The 19,137-nt window shown below is 35.5% G+C and overlaps 2 protein-coding genes across 4 annotated transcripts in view; both read right to left on the bottom strand.

Moving 5' to 3' along the window:
* Window positions 1-2,202: 2,202 nt before the first annotated feature.
* Window positions 2,203-13,424, bottom strand: prkcsh (protein kinase C substrate 80K-H). Of its 2 annotated transcripts, none has more exons than XM_051103137.1 (18): window positions 13,345-13,424; window positions 12,816-12,962; window positions 12,594-12,710; window positions 11,321-11,416; window positions 11,176-11,233; window positions 10,225-10,342; window positions 9,819-9,948; window positions 9,649-9,733; window positions 9,469-9,547; window positions 9,267-9,350; window positions 7,181-7,339; window positions 6,846-6,936; window positions 6,691-6,760; window positions 6,345-6,434; window positions 6,190-6,264; window positions 3,194-3,293; window positions 2,940-3,113; window positions 2,203-2,361 (listed from the first exon to the last, which is right to left on the bottom strand). In XM_051103137.1, the coding sequence occupies exons 2-17, from the start codon at window positions 12,907-12,909 to the stop codon at window positions 2,967-2,969; spliced, it is 1,593 nt and encodes a 530-aa protein (XP_050959094.1). In that variant the 5' UTR covers window positions 12,910-12,962; window positions 13,345-13,424; the 3' UTR covers window positions 2,203-2,361; window positions 2,940-2,966. The 2 variants fall into 2 exon arrangements, with proteins under 2 accessions (XP_050959094.1, XP_050959100.1); XM_051103143.1 differs by having other exon boundaries at window positions 2,212-2,361; window positions 2,928-3,113.
* A 2,495-nt stretch (window positions 13,425-15,919) lies between these two features.
* pde4a (phosphodiesterase 4A, cAMP-specific) overlaps window positions 15,920-19,137 on the bottom strand; it is a 63,293-nt gene continuing 60,075 nt past the window's right edge. For both annotated transcript variants that reach the window (XM_051105545.1, XM_051105546.1), the window contains one exon: window positions 15,920-19,106. In XM_051105545.1, the coding sequence (XP_050961502.1) occupies window positions 18,612-19,106 (495 nt within the window). In that variant the 3' untranslated portion in view covers window positions 15,920-18,611. The remainder of the gene's footprint in view (window positions 19,107-19,137) is intronic.

Below are 19,137 nucleotides of genomic sequence, written 5' to 3' on the forward strand. Positions count from 1 at the left end.
ATGGTTTGTTAGGAGAGGACAATATTTGGCCAACTATTTGAAAATCTAGAATCTGAGGGTGCAAAAAAAAAAAAAAAAAAAAAAAATCAAAATATTGAGAAAATTACCCTTAGAGTTGTCCAAATTAAGTTTCTAACAATGCATATTACTAATAAAAAAAATAAGTTTTATATATTTACGGGATGAAATATACAAAATATCTTCATGGAACATGATCTTTACTTAATATCCTAAAGATTTTTGGCCTAAAAGAAAAATCAATCATTTTGACCCATACAGTGTATTTCTAACTATTGCTACAAATGTGCTACTTAAGACTAGTTTTGTGGTCCATGGTCACATATATTACATTATGTCATGTTTCCTAAACTGGGTTCTAATGAAAGTTGAATAAAAAACTAGTAATTAATCAAATCATAAAAAATTTAAATAATAATAAAAAAACATTTTTTAAAAAACAACATTTTAACATGAATTTGTGCTTGTAATGTGTTTAAAAGACAAATCCCCTCTGAATAGTAAAATGCAGATAAATAACCAGTTGAGTGATCATTCAAATAAACATTAATGTGTCCATTAAAAGCTGATGCAATGTGGAAATGTTAAGTAAACTGACATGATTTTTTTGTAAATCTAGTGTAATTTGTGTAATTGCAGCCACCTGTCTAGTGACTGGTATTTGCATGAATGTCCACAAAACTGAAAGACTTTTTGAATGTATATAAGCAAGAGGCTACTTTAGAAAATAAATTTAGAATCAATAAATTATTTGTTGCTATAGAACTTTTTTTACATTTCTGGGTTTCTTAGCAGTGTACGTCATAGTTAGGTAAACTTCGAGACCAGTGAATAGGAGAGTACCACGATAGTATTTTCACAACGTTTAAAAAGAAAAAAAAAAAGAGAGAACATTTAGTCAGAAGAAAGAAAATGTCAAATTTACCGTCTCTAGGATGCATTAGCAATAGCATCAGTGTTTCGCCCGCTCAGTCAGCTGTCATTACCGTTAGTTACTACTGCCTACAGTTTGCTAGCTAGCTGAGTATTACCTGGTTGCGATGATTTACGAAACATCTCGGTCTTCTTATTCAAATTAAACTTCTAATGGGAGCATCCATTCACGTTGTAGCGGTATTTGACAGTTGAGAGAGGCGGCAACTTTCCCGCCAGTGGGCGTGGTTTCAGCGACAGCGGATACGCTCCCAACGGTTTTGACACCTGTTTTATTTTATTTACTTGGCGTTGTTTTATAATCATTCAAATTTGGGTGGGTGGATAATAAAACGTTTTCTGTAATGTGACAAACTCAGAACTCATAATTAATATTGTGATTTAAAATGTAATATAATCTAATAACAAGGCTACTTAATTTCTGAAACCTGATTATGCAATCCAGACAACTTGCAATCAGTTATTACCCAGCACTGATATTGAATATTGCATCATTTGGGACACAACTAGGGTTTGCCACAGCAATTTTTGAAATATGAAGCTGAATTTATTTCAACAGTGCTTAACTTTAATTTTTTTCTTACATAGACAAAGGGGAAGAGCAGGGGTCACCAGACTTGTTCCTGGAGGGCCGGTGTCCTGCAGAGTTTACATCCAACTTTTCTCAACACACCTGACTGGAAGTTTCAAGTATACCTAGTAAGACATTGATTAGCTGGTTCAGGTGTGTTTAATTAGGGTTGGAGCTAAACTCTACAGGACCGGATCTGGTGACCCCTGGGGAAGAGCTATCAGACTCTAATGCAGAGGTGGCGAACTCCAGTCCTGGAGAGCTGCAGCCCTGCAGAGTTCAGCTCCAACCCTAATTAAAACTCACCTGCCTGTAGCTTTCTCGTAACCCTTCAGACCTTGATTAGCTTGTTCAGGTGCGTTTGATTAGGGTTGAAGCAAAACTCTGCAGGGCTGTGGCTCTCCAGGACTGACTGTTCATATACTAGACCAGGGGTGCCCAACCCTGTTCCTTGAGATCTACCTTCCTGCAGAGTTTAGTTCCAACCCTGATCAAACACACCTGTCTGTAATTATCAAGTACTCCTTCAGATCCTAATTAGTTGGTTAGTTGTGTTTGATCAGGGTTGGAGCTGAACTCTGCAGGAAGGTCGATCTCCAGGAACAGTGTTGAGCACCCCTGTCCTAGACAGTACATAACAGAGCACAGTGTGAAATTTCAGACACAACCCTTTTTTTTTGAATAAGTCACAACAATTTTTTTTAAAGTTGAGTTTATTTCAACATTATCCATGGAATGTGAAGAGATACGATTTTAACCCAGTAAAAACAACAAAAAAACATCACATTCTTAAACTGCTTGAACAGGAAATGAAGTTAATGTTCCCACAGAGCAACAACCTACACACCAAGAGAGAAAGAGAGAGAGGGGGAAGAAGTTAATTTCGATTTGTAACCACACAAAAACATTAAATGTATTCTGAAAAACATTACACACAATTAACTGCACTTCTGGGTTATAAATTGAAGATAATGCACTGTGTGCATCAGTAATTTGCAAGCTAGGCTTATCATAATCTGAATAAAGTCACAGAGTTTTAAGAATAACTCCAGACAAAACAAGATCTTCACATCTATGTAATACCCGAGACATGCACACTTGAAGCTAAAGGTTTTCCAAATTTTACATTAAACAATGCGAATATTGTTGACTATTGGTGCATTCACTGGTGGAACAAAGCAATATTATACACAGAACTGTCTGCAGTATTAAACTATTTTTGTTTCATAATGTTGCACCTAAACAAAGGATGAATCTATTAACAAAACAGGCAGTAAACTATCATCACTAAGGCAAAACCTAGACCTCATTAAAAACAATTTTAACTCTAAGATAATTAATAAATTAAGTCTTGTTTTTTTTATATTAAGAGTGCTTTGAACATCTAAAAAAAAAAAGTATTTACTCCATGGCACACCATGCATCTTCACGCAGAGCGTGGAGTCTAGAGCTCCTCGTGGCCATGTTGCGGGAGGTCAGTGTTAGCTGGCTCTTGGCACACTGCAGGAGTGATAAATTCCATTAGGTATTCACAGCGACTCGGCTCAGACGTCGAGGTCACCACGGTCTCCTTCCCACAAGTCAGCTTCACCTACCAGACAAAAATACACTTAGCAGAGAAACTCCCAGTGTGAAGGGCACAGTGGAAGTAAATAAAAAGCAGGTACTTACTGTAGTTGATCTGTTCGGACCTTGCCAGCACCCAGTGCCGTGCTCGTATTTCATCACCAAGTACTTATTATTTTCAGGCCCTGACCAACTTCCCCATGTCCTGGAAACAAGAGCATCTCTCATTAAAGACTGCCAAAAACACTCACGCCATTATATTGCAAATATGATGACAAAGTGATAAAAAAAAATTAAAGGAGAAGTCCACTTCCAAAACAAAGATTCACATATAATGTACTCACCCTCTTGTCATCCAAGATGTTCATGTCTTTTTTTCTTCAGTCATAAAGAAATTATGTTTTTTGAGGAAAACATTTCAGCATTTTTCTCCATATAATGGACTGATATGGTGCCCTGAATCTGAACTTCCAAAATGCAGTTTAAATGCGGCTTCAAACGATCCCAAATGCGGTTGTAAACGATCCCAGCCAAGGAAGAAGGGTCTTATCTAGCGAAAAGATTGGTTATTTTCATTTAAAAAAAATACAATTTAAATACTTTTTAATCTCAAATGCTCGTCTTGCCTTTCTCTCCCTGAACTCTGTGTATTCTGGTTCAAGACAGTTAGGGTATGTCGAAAAACTCAGATCGTATTTTCTCCCTCAACTTCAAAAATCATTTTGAAATCATCCTACATCACTGCAGAAGTACCGACCCAGTCTTTGCAAAGTGAACACGCAAAGAAGATCAAACACCCTTAACAAAAAAGGTAAAACAGCGATACAGGACGATTTTGAAGTTGAGGGAAAACATGAGATGGGAGTTTTTCGACATACCCTAACTGTCATGAACCGGAAAAAACAGTCCAGGCAGAGTAAGACAAGACGAGCGTTTGGCATTAAAAGCATATAAATTGTATTATTTTTATTAAAATAACTGATCATTATGCTAGATAAGACTTCTTTCCCGGCTGGGATTGTTTACAGTTGCATTTGGGATCGCTTGAAGCCACATTTAAACTGCATTTTGGAAGTTCAAACTCAGGGCACCATTGGAAGTCCACTATATGGAAAAAAAAACCTTAAAAGTTTTCTTCAAAAAACATAGTGGACTTTAATAGTGATCACCAGTTTAAAGGTCCAAATTTCAGTTTCTTTGCAGCTTCAAAGGGCTCTACACAATCCCAGCCAAGGAATAAAGGTCTTACCTAGCAAAACTATCTGTCATTTTCTACTCCCGAAGAACTAACCACGTGTGACGTGTAAACGTGACTACATAATATGCAAAGACGCGCATGCGCATCGCATCACATCGCAGAGCTAGTGCAAAATGAGCATTTCTAGTTAAAAAGTATAACATTTATTTAAAACGTTTTTTTAGAAAATGACAGATCGTTTCACCAGGTAAGACCCTTATTCCTCAGCTGGGATCGTGTAGAGCCCTTTGAAGCTTCACTGAAACTGCAGTTTGGACCTTCAACCCGTTAACCATCATTGAAGTCCACTATATGGAGAAAAATACTGGAATGTTTTCCTCAAAATCCTTAATTTCTTTTCAACTGAAGAAAGAAAGACATGAACATCTTGGATGACATAGGGGTGAGTAAATTATCAGGAAATTGAACTAATTCTTTAACAGGTTTAAGCTGTCAATACCAATATTACATAGCCAATATTAAAAGCTTTGTACTGTCTAAACAAAGATTTTTATCTTTTACTTCTATTTTCCGATAGAAATGTGTCAGTGAGTCAGAGATCATAAATTATAGAGATCCCAAACTTGGCAATCAAATGAAAAATAAAACACTACAATTTTTTTTTTTTTTTACATCAATAAATGCTAGAAGTGAATACAGACATTGAGGCATTATTCATGTACAGAATAATAATAATAAAAAAAATAATTTACAATAATTCTAAATATCCAGTATCAGTATCTGTAACTGTATTTATTACATGGTATTTAAAGGTTTAGATTTTTTTAAATGGCTTTATTAATATTTTTTTTTTTTGGAAAAAAGTCTCTTATTCTCACATTGACTGCATTTATTTGATAAAAATAAAAATATTAATATTGTGAAATATTATTACAATTAAAATAATTTTCCATTTTAATAACTTTTAAAATCTGGAACTGTCAGCATACAATACCAGTCAAAGGTTTTTGGACAGATTTCTAATGTTTTTTTTAAAGACGTCTCTTCTGCTCGCCAAGCCTACATTTATTTGATCCAAATTACAGCAAAGACGGTAAAAATTTTAAATATTCTGACTATTTAAAATAACTGTTTTCTATTTGAAATGTTTTAATTTTTAAATGTAAGCTGAATTTTTAGCATCATTACTCCAGTCACATGATCCTTCAGAAATCATTATAATATTCTGATTTGCTGCTCAAAAAACATTCATTATTATTACACTGAAAACAGCTTAGTAGAATTTTTTTCAGGTTTCTTTGATGAATAGAAAGTTTAGAAGAACAGCACATAGCTAAAACAGAAATCTTTTGCAACATTATAAATGTCTTTAACTATAAATGCTGAAAGAAACCTGGAAAAAAAAATTTACTCAAATGTTTTAAATATTGATAATAATAAAATATGTATATATTAGAATATATAAGAATAATTTCTTAAGGATCATTTGAAACTGAAGACTGGGGTAATTCTGAAAATGTAGCTTTGATCACAGGAATAAATTACATTTTAAAATACATACAAACAGAATCAGTTATTTTACATAGTAAAAATATTTCACAATATTACTGCTTTTGCTGTAATAATGTAATGTAAACTAATTTTTGGAATAATTTGTGGAAACTGTGACTTTTTTTTTTTTTTTCAGGATTCTTTGATGAATAGAAAGTTCAAAAGAACAGACCTGAAAACTTTATAGAAAAAAATATTACAAAAGTTGCTTTTGATTAAATGAATGCATCCTTGCGGAATAAACGCATTAATGTCCTTCATACTTCAATTGAAAAGTGCCCAAAAACCTCTAAAACTAAACCACCTTGATCTAGTTTAAGATATTTTTTTTCTCCGTCACAATGCCTCTTACCCAAGGTTGGTCTCTGAGCCCCCATACTTGGGTTTCTGTGAAACCCGGTTGAAAGGGCAGAGTCTGTAGATGTACCTAAAGGCAAACAGAACACAGAAATAAATCACAGCACAAACATAATTCATTCCAAAACAACAAAAGCTGGTTTCACTTACTCGCTAGTGGTAAGTTCGTAGCACTGGCTGTAAAGGTAAGTGAACTCAGCATCAGGGCCAAAATCAAAGGACAGCTCTTTTTCAATATTTCTGCAACACAATCAAAGGGAAACTCAACACAGTGCTCAGCAGCAGGGTCCCCAAACACCAACACTGCAAATGCATTGAATTCAAAAACGCAAGAACGTAAGGGTTGGCAAACGTGATGCAAACATGAGTTGAGAAACCACAACGCACTTTGATGTAAGCATACATTGACTAATGAGAATTTCAGGTGCGCACAAAAAACTCGATTTCAAACAACTTGTCTTGGCTGTTTCCTGGAAGATAGTAGCATTGAACAAACCTGATTTGATCGTCCATCTCCCGAAGAGCTTTCTCAGCCTCCTCAAAGTCATTTCTGGCCTTCTGAGCAGCTGTGAACCAGAAAACAATCAGTTAGCATGTGGAAACAAACTAGATGAAACGTATCGATGAATGGCCTCTAGCAGCTGAACCAACCATCGATGAGGGCCTGGGTGTCTGCGTCATAGGGTGGCATGGATTCCTCGTCTTCATGACTCTTCTCTGGGGTCTTACTGGTGGGCGGCGCCTGCACAACACACAGCCATGATCATATAAAGATTTAATTTTTACACCTGCACAGTACAGTGAGCATGAGTCTCAGCACACTATGTTGTAAGACCTTTGCCATTGTGCCTTAGGACATCATTTGAAGGTTAAGGACTTTAAATGTCAAGCAGAGAAGTGTTAATAGAAGATTCAAAATGTCACTGCGGATCTAAACATCAGTGGAGTTAATGGTTGCTTGGGTTTTCTGTGTGTGATACACTCACCTTATCATCGTCTTCATGATAATCATCGTCATCCTCGTCATCCTCGTCTTCTTCCTCAGAGATGTCGTCTTCTGGGTATGGCTCGGAGTCATTGTCTACAACTGGTTCCTTCACTTCATCTGGAGGCGTTTCCACTGGGGCAGGTTCCTCAGGCTGGGACTGAGAGAGATAGGAAGAACACATTCAAAATCAGAATTAGCTTTATTCGCCAAGTGTGCACAAGGAATTTGTTGTGTTTTTTTTTAAATGCATGTTAATTGGTCACTTTGTGTTCAAGGACAGTGGAATATTTTTATTTATTTATTTTTTTTTTAAAAAAAAAAGCTTTTTTCCTTTTCTTTTACTTTTTTTTTTTTAAACTAAATTGTGGGTAATTTTGTTATCGTCAAGCATTAATCAACTAAACACACACTACCAGTCAAAAGTTTTTGAACAGCAAGATTTTTAATGTATTTTAAAGACATCTCTTCTGCTCACCAAGCCTGCATTTATTTGATCCAAAGTACAGCAAAAACAGAACAATTTTGATAGATTTTTACTTTTTAAAATAACGGCTTTCTATTGTAATATATTTTAAAATGTTATTTATTTCTGTGATCAAAGCTAAATTTTAAACATCATTACTCCAGTCTTCAGAGCAACGTGATCCTTCAGAAATCATACACTGATTTGCTGTTCAACATTTATTATTATTATTATTATCATCATCAATATTTAAAAAAAAGTTGTGTGTATTTTTTCAGGATACTTTGATAAATAGAAAGATTCAAAGATCAGCATTTAGCTTGAAGCCTGAAGTCAGTGTGTATATATATATATATATATACACACACACAGCAATGATTCTTTAAAATGACTGAAAGTGATGATAAAGACATTTTTAATGTTACAAAAGATTTCTATTTCAGATAAGTGCTGTTCTTTTGAACTTTCTATTCATCAGAGACCTGAAAAAAAAATTCTACTAAGCTGTTTTCAACATAATAGTAATAATACTAAATGTTTTTTGAGCAGCAAATCAGAATATTAGAATGATTTCTGAATGATCAATTAGAATGATCATGTGACACTAAAAATTCAGTTTTGAAATCACAGGAATAAATTACATTTGAAAATATATTCAAATAAACATCAGTTATTTTTAAATAGTAAAATTTGTTCAAAATTGTACTGTTTTTACTGTACTTTGAATCAAACAAATGCAGGCTTGGTGAGCAGAAGAGACTTCTTTAAAAACATTAAAAATCTTACTGTTCAAAAACATTTGACTGGTAGTGTAAAAATGGAAAACAAGTTAACAAAATTAAAGACAATCAGAAGTACAAAATAACTAATATAACCAACCACACTATTAGACTCTTACAGTGTTGCAAAAGATTTCTATTTTTTTTAAAAATGCTCATAATTGCAGCCCTATTCACGATATTACTCTTTTTATTACATTTTTGATCAAATAGTGTAGCCTTGGTGAGCATAAAAGACTTTTTTCAAAAGCTTTTAAAAAAGGCAGTATAAATAGCCAACTTTAATAACAGGGTTGTTATTTAATAATTTATCTAAAAATAGCATAATGAGATTTAATTTTGGGAAAATCATGCAGAAGCAGGGATGCATGTAAAATGTGTGACTCATTAATTATGTTATAATGGTTAGAAATATTAGTATTAATATTATTAAAATAAATATTGGGGGTGGGGAAAAATAAGCTTTAGCTTCATCCCACTCCTTTTTCGAATATTTTCTGTAATTTATGATGTCTTTTGGGACATGTTTTTCATTGGTACGGCAACACATTTGTAGTGTCTATCTATTTTTTGTTGTTTAAAATGTTTTGTTCAAAATAAAATGAAATGGAAAAAAAAATGAAATGAAATATTTTTTCAAATATATTCAGCGTATATATATGTCAGCGTTTTCATTTTTTAATATTCATTTTGTTATAGTTTATCTAATCGTTATTACTTAGATTAATTATTTCTTGACTGCTTTAAAGAAAATTAACAGGACCAGAGTTTTTAATTTTGTTTTTTAACTAAAAGGAACCTCAGAAGACACTAAAAGTGACGTAGGCTTCTTCTCTACTGACCTCTGAGTGATACTTGTCTTTAATGTTGGTCCAAACACTCTCAAATGTTGATGTGTCCACCTGCTCAGCTCCTGCCATCAGTCCCTGAATAAATCACAAAACACAGATCTAAACTAGTGGCATTTCAGTCAGCTCATTGCATTTTGATTGGTGGCACATTTTGACATTTGACATTTTGAGAACTGATTAAATGCAAAAATACCTGGGCCTCGGTTTCAGTAAGTGTGCCATCAGCATCTGGGTCCAACTCAGCATGGGACTGAAGCTCAGAAACAGACACACTGACACACAGAGACAATTGTCAGCTTATATTCATTCTCTATATGCACAATCAGAGAGAGAGAGAGAGAGAAAACCCATATTCATACTCATTGGCACTTACAAGCCATCTGCATTGTCATCCAGCTCCAAAAAGGCTTCTGCCATTTTGGCTTTGTCCTTCTCCAAGCGAATCGCTGCCTTTTGCTCTGGAATGCCAATTTTTCATGTAATTAGTATTTTAATGATTTTGCAGACTGACTTTATTTATTGAATATAAACAGCTGCACTTACCTTCCCAGGCCTTGAGGTGGCGCTCTTTAGCTTCCTTCTCAGGCTGCTCTGCTGTCTCTTTTACTGTCCTCAGCACTTCAACTTTCTCCTCGAGCTGTTTCTTATTTTCCTGCATATCAGTCACTTTACCCTACAGAAGAGACACCAAAACCAAAACTCAACAACAAAATATGGCTTTTTAAAACTGCAGCGTATACAAACAATTATTCAATGTGAGAAATGGATGATTTCTGTTGAACGTGTGCATCAAAAGGGCAAAACAAATATTATGGCAGCATTCATCATGCTTAGAAACTGACATTCACTAAGATTTCTGCAACTCCAGCAGCTGAACAAACAGAAACATACTGTATAACAGTGTATAAAATACGAAACCAAAGCATTTTTACATTCCGGCAAATCTTACCTGCTTTTCTTGTTGTCCTTTCTTGGCTTCCTCAATGAGCTGCTGTTTCAGGAGAAAGCCCTCTTTGGTGACCTCAGCCATCTTCTGCAAAACTTCCCTCTCTTTGCGTCCTAGTTCCCTGAGAACCAAACAAATCTCATATTTCAATGCGTTTATAGTCATTGCATCGTAAGTGAAAAGGGAAAGTAAAACAAATAAACATAAAACAAGTTTTCCCTCACAGTTCTTTCTCATAAAAAACAAGGACCACAAAACCAGACATAAGGGTAAATGTTTGGAAATTGAGATTTACACTTCATATGAAAGCTGAACAAATAAGCTTAGAATAGGACAATATTTACCCGAGATACTGTTATTTGAAAATCTGGAATCTGAGGGTGCAAAAAAAAATTTAAATACTGAGAAAATCGCCTTTAAAGTTGTCTAAATGAAGTTCTTGGCAATGTATATTACTAATAAAAAATATGTTTTGATACATTTAATGGTAGAAAAAATACAAAATATCTTCATAGAACATGATCTTTACTTAATATACTATTTGGCATAAAAGAAATTGATCATTTTGACACATACAATGTATTTTTGGCTATTGCTACAAATATACCAGTGCTACTTATGACTGCTTTTGTGGTCCAGGGTCACAAATGTGTTTTGTATTCCTACAGTCAAAAAACATTAGTTTACACATATAATTGGCTTGAAGCTGTGTTATTCAGGATATTAACTTCCATAGATTGCTAATTTACACAGTCAAGATGATTAAAACTGCTGCTATTAAATATTTGATCTTACTTTAACAGGGCATCTTAGCACAACAATGAGATGTGACACAATGGCCAAAGACATCTGTCTGATGCACATGTATGCAATGGAGCACAAGAATGTGCCCTGTGTGAATGGCTCTTAATGTGTTTCTCCCTGGAAAGCAATATTGTTTGGATCAGAACTCACTTGCAGGTATTTTCACATTTGGCTCCGCTGTTGTACTCATCAGTTGTATCGCAGCAATCTGCGGAGAGAAAAGATTTCAAATTCAATACCATGCCATTCACTGAACCCTACTGAGGAGAAATGTCCAAATGCAGAGTCATCTTACCACAGATGCCGTCATTAATACGGGAGGATGGGATAAACATAGGCCTGTAACCAGCATTGGTGCAATGGAAGCTGCCATTCGGACAAGCAGCAGTGCCTGAGGACAGACAAAAACAACTGTCATCCACAGCATCTCAACAATAGCAAACTATACTGAATCATCACTTTCTACCAGTCATGGACTTAGGAAAGATAGTTCACACAAAATGTTACAATTCTGAGATTTGTTATACTCAATCTCAAGTCTTCTATACCTTTCTTTCTCTCAGTAAACACAAAATAATATATGCACTTCAGCTGAAAGTTGTTCAGCACAATAAAAATCATAATCTTCTGAAGAGATATGATCACTTTATATGATGAGAAGATTTATTTCAATTTAATTTTAAATTTACATTTCACTGTTTAATGACTTACTTTACCATACATTACCAGTCAAACGTTTTTGAACAGTAAGATTTTTAATGTTTTTTAAAGAAGTCTCTTCTGCTCGCCAAGCCTGCATTTATTTGATCCAAAATGCAGCAAAAGCAGTAATATTGTGAAATATTTTTACTATTTAAAATGACTGATTAAAATGTAATTTATTCCTGTGATCAAAGCTAAGTTTTCAGCATTTTCAGTATATGAAATAAAAAGCCTTTGTAACATTATATACTATACCATTCAAAAGCTTGGAGTCAGTATATATATATATATATATATATATATACATGTATATTTATTTATTTATTTTTTTTTTTGGAAAGAAATAATAGAAATTAATACTTTTATTTAACAAGGATGCTTTAAATTGATCAAAAGTGATGATAAAGACATTTATACATTACAAAAGATTTCTATTTCAGATAAATGCTGTTCTGAACTTTCTATTTATCAAAGAAACCTGAAAAAAATGTACTCTGCTGTTTTCAACATAATAGTAATAATAGTCATAAAAATAATAAATGTTTGTTGAGCAGCAAATCAGAATATTAGAATGATTTCTGAAGTCATGTGACTGGAGTAATGATGATAAAAATTTCAGATTTGAAATGTTCAAGTAGAAACCAGTTATTTGAAATAGTAAAAACATTTAAAAAATGTACTGTTTTTGCTGTACTTTGGATCAAATAAATACAGGCTTTTAAAAAGCAGAATAGACTTCTTTAAAAACATTTAAAAAAAAAAAAACTTTTGACTGGTAGTACAAATCTGAGGTGAAAAGCTTTCAACTAAAGACCAACCCATCCTAAACTATGAACTAAAATGTAAAAAACTAGTTCATTAATTACCTGGCTCATCTGAACCATCTTTGCAGTCACAGTAGTCATCATTCACTTGGTCAAAAGGAATAGTCCGGGATCCATCGAGACAGGTGAAAGGTTTGTTCTCCTCATAAAACTGTTTTTCTTTATTTATTTAGGCAAAATAAGAGTTAAACCAGTTAGACCAGAATATGCAGCCAAAGCAGTGCAGGTTTAAAAGGGAATATTCAATACATTATATGACTTTACTTGTCAGTGGCACTCCTCGTGGCCGCTGAATCTCTACAGATGTCCCAAAGCTGACAGCAAAGACCAAAATCAACAGCAGGTGCAAGCAGGTCATGATGCCTGAGGAAATGTAGGGACAAATGCAAACTCCCACTAGAGGCGCGTGACCTTGGAGCAAAATGAAGGCACAATGCATTGTTCAACTGAACATCACAGTATATCTGTTCCTTTCATAAATATACATATTAAACCAAAGGTTTACAAAAGGCTAAACAAATCAACATTGTCCACAGCCAAATGATAATCACTGCTAAATCTGTCTATAAAATGTCTTATTCGCATCAACCTAGTTAATTCAATCTGAAATGGCTTCCGCACACACAGTCAACTGAACAAACTGAAATACTCAATGATCTGAAATGATAAACAATGCAGTATCACGATAGCAAGTATTATTTTTCAATAAACATCACATAAATTAAATGTGCGCTTGTATAATTAGTCAAAGACAACTAAAAAATCTATTGTAAAACAGCAACCCAGTACTCACTTCCGTACAGCGTTCTTGCACCGTGTGTTACGTCACCGAGATGAGCGGTGTTCTCATATGATTGGTGGAAGTGGAGGAATGCGGCATTATGGGTAATGCAGTCATAAAAAAAACGGATGCGATTTCCTGTTTTATTCTCTTGCACAAAATCAATAACATGATTGATCGTAAACCAGTTACCTTATATTTAGGCAAAAGCGTCCCACCTGCATTTAAATGCTGATCAGCTCCCTCAAACAATTATGCATTACGCATATATATATTTGTAAACATAATCATTATTACAGAAATTATTAGATTATCATTACAATAAAACAGTTAGAATTCATTAAAAAGCTAGTAATTAAAACAATGTGTTCACGTGATGTGCGAAATGCGCGCGGTTTTTCTTCAAGCCAGAGAGACGTTTGTTGTACTCGCTCAGCTAAACTTGTTATAACTGCATAAAAGTGTTTATAATAATTTAAATTTACATTGTTTTTTGGAAATTACATCTGAGGACTTTTTTTAATCCAAATTTTCAGGACTTCAGGTAAGCAGCCAGTAAACTTGGACAACCCTGCATATGCTGGTAGGTATGTTTTGATGCTGGTTTATGCTGGTCCTTAGCATAAACCAGCAAAGGACCATCTTAAACCAGCATCAAAACATACCTACCAGCAAATGCTGTTTTTTTTTTTTTTTTTTTTTTTTTTCACCAGGGAAATTGGCTGTGGCTGTATTAATGGACTATTAACTTTTCCAAATGACTATAACAAACTCCAACTATTATAATACCTTTAAAGAAAGCTTCATTGTTACTTGTCTAAACTGCCGTTAACCGACTTTGCATGGATGAAAGTAACACAAAATATAGTTATAGAAAAGTAGCTTTGTATCAAACAGCATTATGAATGGTTTAAGCAGCACTATGATGATTAATTGACTGAATATTTGCTTTAATACAGTCAGGTCAAAAGAAGAAAAGAAGAGGTCATGAGGATGGAACAGAAAGTTACATGCAGGTGAGATAGATTTACAATAAGAGAAAATATTGGATGTTATTCTATGCATCAATCCCTTGTGTACAAGAGTTGGAATTTGGTTTATTGTTAATTGCGTGCAATTACCATAGTGACAGTTTATAAATTGAGGTTTTTAAATCATCTGAAAGCTGAAGATACAACTATTTGAAAATCTGGAATCTGAGGGTGCAAAAAATATTGAGAAAATCACCTTTAAAGTTGTCCAAATGAAGTTCTTAGCAATGCATATTAATCAAAAATTAAGTTGTAATATAGTTACGGTAGAACATTTACAAAATATCTTAGTAGAACATGATCTTTACTTAATATCCTAATGATTTTTGGCTTAAAAGAAAACTTTATAATGTTAACCCGTACAATGTATTATTGGCTGTTGCTACAAATACACCCATGCTACTTACGACTGGTTTTGTGGTCTAGATTCACATATTCTCTCTAATATTTTTAAATATTTTATAATATTTTATTTTATAGTTAAACAGTGAGATGACATCTTAAATATTTATCACGCTTATATTTACATGAATGTTCTCCACTTAAATATATATAAATTGTCTTATTTGAAAAAAAAAAATAAATACAATAATATGCAGTAATATTTTATTTTACAATATATATTTATATCACAATTCTGTTTTACTAAAACGTTTGTCTCTAAATAAAGTTAGTCTGTAGGGGTCAGTAAAGTGCCACTGTTCAGCAAAATTGCCTTAACTGTATATAATAACTACCATTTTGCAAAATACCATTTCATTCTCTTAACAGATGATGCAGTATATTTTCAGTGTTTGTTGTCATGATGTGTGTAATGATCATACGCAGAAATCAGCCAGATTACATGTAGCAGTTATAAGACAAAAGGGACAATACAGATATTGCATTTATTAGAAAAATCGTCCTTTATTTGTATTTTCAACACACTTTACAGTACTGAACAGTGAAAGAAAAAATATACTGGTATATATTTATATATTTGTTTTTTTTATATATAGCTGTTTGCTTATTAAATGCATTTTATTCACAAAATGACAACTTAGTTCTCTCAGAGGAAAACCTTTCATAAAAATAATATAATATAAAATAACTTGGACACATTATACACATTACAGCAATATAATGTACAAATATTACAATCATTTTCCTGTGTTTTCTTTTTCATTTATATTATTACCATAACTTGTGAACAAGTAACGCATATTATTTAAAGCCCAGAGAATAATTTCATTGGAGAGTCTCATGAGGCATGACTTCAAAGTACAAAGAAAAACTGTTCTCTGATTAAGCCATGTCATCGTTCTGACTGTCTCTTGGTCATTAACCTCACAGAAGTATTTAAAAACCCTATTAAAAGCCATTACAGTGCAGATTATTGACACAGAGTAGCTGATGTTGCTCAGTGCTTTAGCGGAAAATGGCGTCGAGGACCAAAAAGACGACGTTTGGACCGAGCCATTTAAAGTGCTTACCCTGTGCCATGCTATACAACGCTCCGTACCATTCCCCCGATATCAGCCATCTCACAACAACTTCCTACAGAAAAAATAAAGTGCTGGTAAAGACAAGTTTTAGAAACAACGGATGATTAGTCTGATTTCCAATACAATTCAAATATTCACATTTAAAGGTGGTGGGAGGTTGACTAAAATCCCCCAAGTGAATGGCAGGGAGATGACAGGAGAAAGAAAGGGGACGGTGGAGGGTGCTTATGAAATTCCACAATTCAACTACAGCTCATTACAACTAAAAGTGATTCATTGTGACAGTGACTGATTCTGAGAGATTTCTCAAATTTACAATTCAACATTACAGTATATACAAAACAAGCAGTGATTTGTCTACTATTTATATTCGATAGTAGTTTTTTGATTTTCAAACCATCAAACCAGAATGATACAAAAATAAAAACTGTACACAAACTGTTCAAAGAAAACACTTGGTTTTTCCTTTTGATACCCAAAAAGAATGGCAGCAAGGAATTAATTTTAATAATTTCTTAATAAGAAACAATTGCTACAGTGTCGTGTTAAAATGGCAAATATTATTTGTTAGCGTAGTGCTCACAACATTAACGTAAAGCCACACACACACACACACACAAAAACAGTTTCAAGGTAAGACAGGCAAATGTATATGGGAATGTCATCGGTTCGCACAAACCGATCCCGTTTCCTCCCGTGGTCCACCAAATGAAAACTTACACCATGACATCCTCTAATCCTGCCACAGACAAGTACAGTTATCACATACGTACTGGTATGACCTCAAGTTACTGCTCTGACAGGCACAGGCTTGTGTAAAGCTAAGCTACTGACCAGCAGAAACTAGCTTGCCATCGTATTTCAAGAGGGATGCTCAAAAACGCTGCCCCACGATATAGCAACAATTGGTTCATTCAACTGAACTAAACCCAAACAAAAAAACTCTTGAGAGATGAGAGAGGCAATATTGCAAATCTAACATCAACCTGAGAACTCACACTCATTTTCTTACTTTCTATCTCTCTCTTTCTCCCTTTAAAGTTGGTGAAAAGTCAGACAGACATCACTAAAAAATCCAGGACGTGAAATACATTAGAGTTGAACAGTTTCGTTTAACGGCATGACCTGCTATCTCTGTCTGTCCTCCGTTGTAGTCACTCCGCCATGCAGAAAAACTACCCTACACCTCCAGATGGCGCTATCGTGCACTCAGACATTTAGCAAGGCATATAGACGTGAAACAAATAATCTGGGATATAATGCCAACGTCTTATTATTCCACAATGCGACAGGTAGAAACCCCGCAGTTGACATTAAGGCAAAAAAGCATCAAACTCAATATGGCTGCACGTGACTCGCTTTATCCGTCTTCCCGACATCCAACCACCAACGTCTTTCCCTCTCAGATATGCCTCATCTTCTCTCGCCATCCTCTGTTCTAGCCACGATCAAGGCTTCTCCAACTTATCAGCTAAGCACTCATTCCTTTGGCAAAACATAATGTAGTGTGTATTGGTGCCGAGTATATATCATCAGCGCGAGTGGGTGAAGGTGACAGAGTCTGTGCGAATGTGTGCTGCAATTGAGGAGACTGATGCTTTTACAAATTTGGCAGGAATGGATATAACAAAACAAAACAAAAAGAAGGCAAAACATATGTTTCAAAGCATCACATGGCTTATCCTCAGAAAGTGACTATCATTAGTTATTCACATGGAAAGTGAGGGCAGTCCGTGAGCAGCGGCGGTGATAAATCCTAATCTAGTCCCTAAATGCTCGGCTGGCTTGAAAGCGACCGAGGAAGACTGACAGATGAGAGCAGGAATTATCACAAAGACAATGCGAATGCTCCATGCCGGCACGAACCATATTCGATGGAGATAGATTGCTTAAAAAGAGAAAGAGACAATCAAAAATGAAGACAAAAGCAGACACTCCTGTCCCACGATGCATTGCTTCACAACAGCTCCAGAGTTGAAGCTGGTGGTTCAGAAAGGCACACGGCCATCTTGCACTGGTAGCACTCCTGGGTAAAGGGTAAGAGGGGGTGGGACCCGCTAACAAATCATTTCCGACATACTCATCCGTCCACAGTCTTCTGGACAGCAGACGTTATCTGATTTTCTCCCGGCAGATGCAACTGTGTTCTCCCTATGACAGAAATTGAAAAAAAGTCTCTCAGATTTCACTCGGCATGTGAAGTCTGAGGATTTAAGTCCCTGTTAGAATGCTTCAGAAACTGATTATTGACACTGATGCTCCTTTTTATGATGGCTTTTTCCCAAAGAGATTCCTTTCAGATCCAAGCCCCCTGAACACATACACAGACACACAGCCGTGCGTTTGCATGTGGATACTGTGTGGTATCGTTATTTTAGGTTAAAACTCATGTACGTCTGTGAATGTGTGTATGTGTATGTGTGGAAATTCCAGAGTGCTACACTGACGTAATGGCCCTTTACAAACCCCACCGTAATTCTGTTTCTCCGTCAAACCTCACCCTCGCTGCTGCTGGACGGACTCCAGCTTGCACTCGAAATCTACAGTTGCTGTGTTAAATACTTCTCTGATATCAATATTATTTTGTTCCCTTTTTGAAAAATAAAATCAAATGTCTTATTGGATTGGTACACAAGACTTATTCTGTTCATGGTCTAGCTATCAGAAACAGAAGAGTCCTATGTGAACGGAATAGGGACAGTTTTTGAAGGATGGCCCCTACTTAGCCCCCTGGGCCAGACAGCTGTTCCTTGAGTCTCGAGTATTACGTGTCATCGGTAGGAGAGGATGACTTCTCCTCCTCCTCCGTCTCCTCCACGGGGCTCTCGTCAGACTGTCTCTCGTCCTCCTCCTCGACTACTGACTGAACCTGCAGTCGCCTCCGTCCCGACCTCTCGACCACCACCTCTGTCACCTCCTCGCCGTCCTCCATTTTTTCTTCTATCTCGTCCTCCTCGGCTTCGTCCGCCTCTTCGTCTTCTTTCTTTGCCTCTTTCCCATGGCTGTCTATGTGGTTGTGACTGGGAGCACCATCCTGTCCTGTTTCTCCCTCCAGGGTGAGTTGAAACTGGAATTTGTTCGTGCAGGATTCAAGCTCATTATCCGGGCCGTCGGGCGGTGGCGACGGGCTCTGGGGAATGGTGCTTTGGTACCAGTCCCGGTTGTCCTCAAGGGTGTCCAAAATTTCCTGAGCATCAGGGTGGACCAGGTCCCCCCAGGTCTCCCACAGGGGATGCACAATATAATCAATAAATCCCACCTGAATAAGGAAACAAACAGAGAGACCGTTT

This window comes from Labeo rohita, chromosome 3 (genome assembly GCF_022985175.1).
Source record: "Labeo rohita strain BAU-BD-2019 chromosome 3, IGBB_LRoh.1.0, whole genome shotgun sequence".
NCBI classification, from domain to species: domain Eukaryota; kingdom Metazoa; phylum Chordata; class Actinopteri; order Cypriniformes; family Cyprinidae; genus Labeo; species Labeo rohita.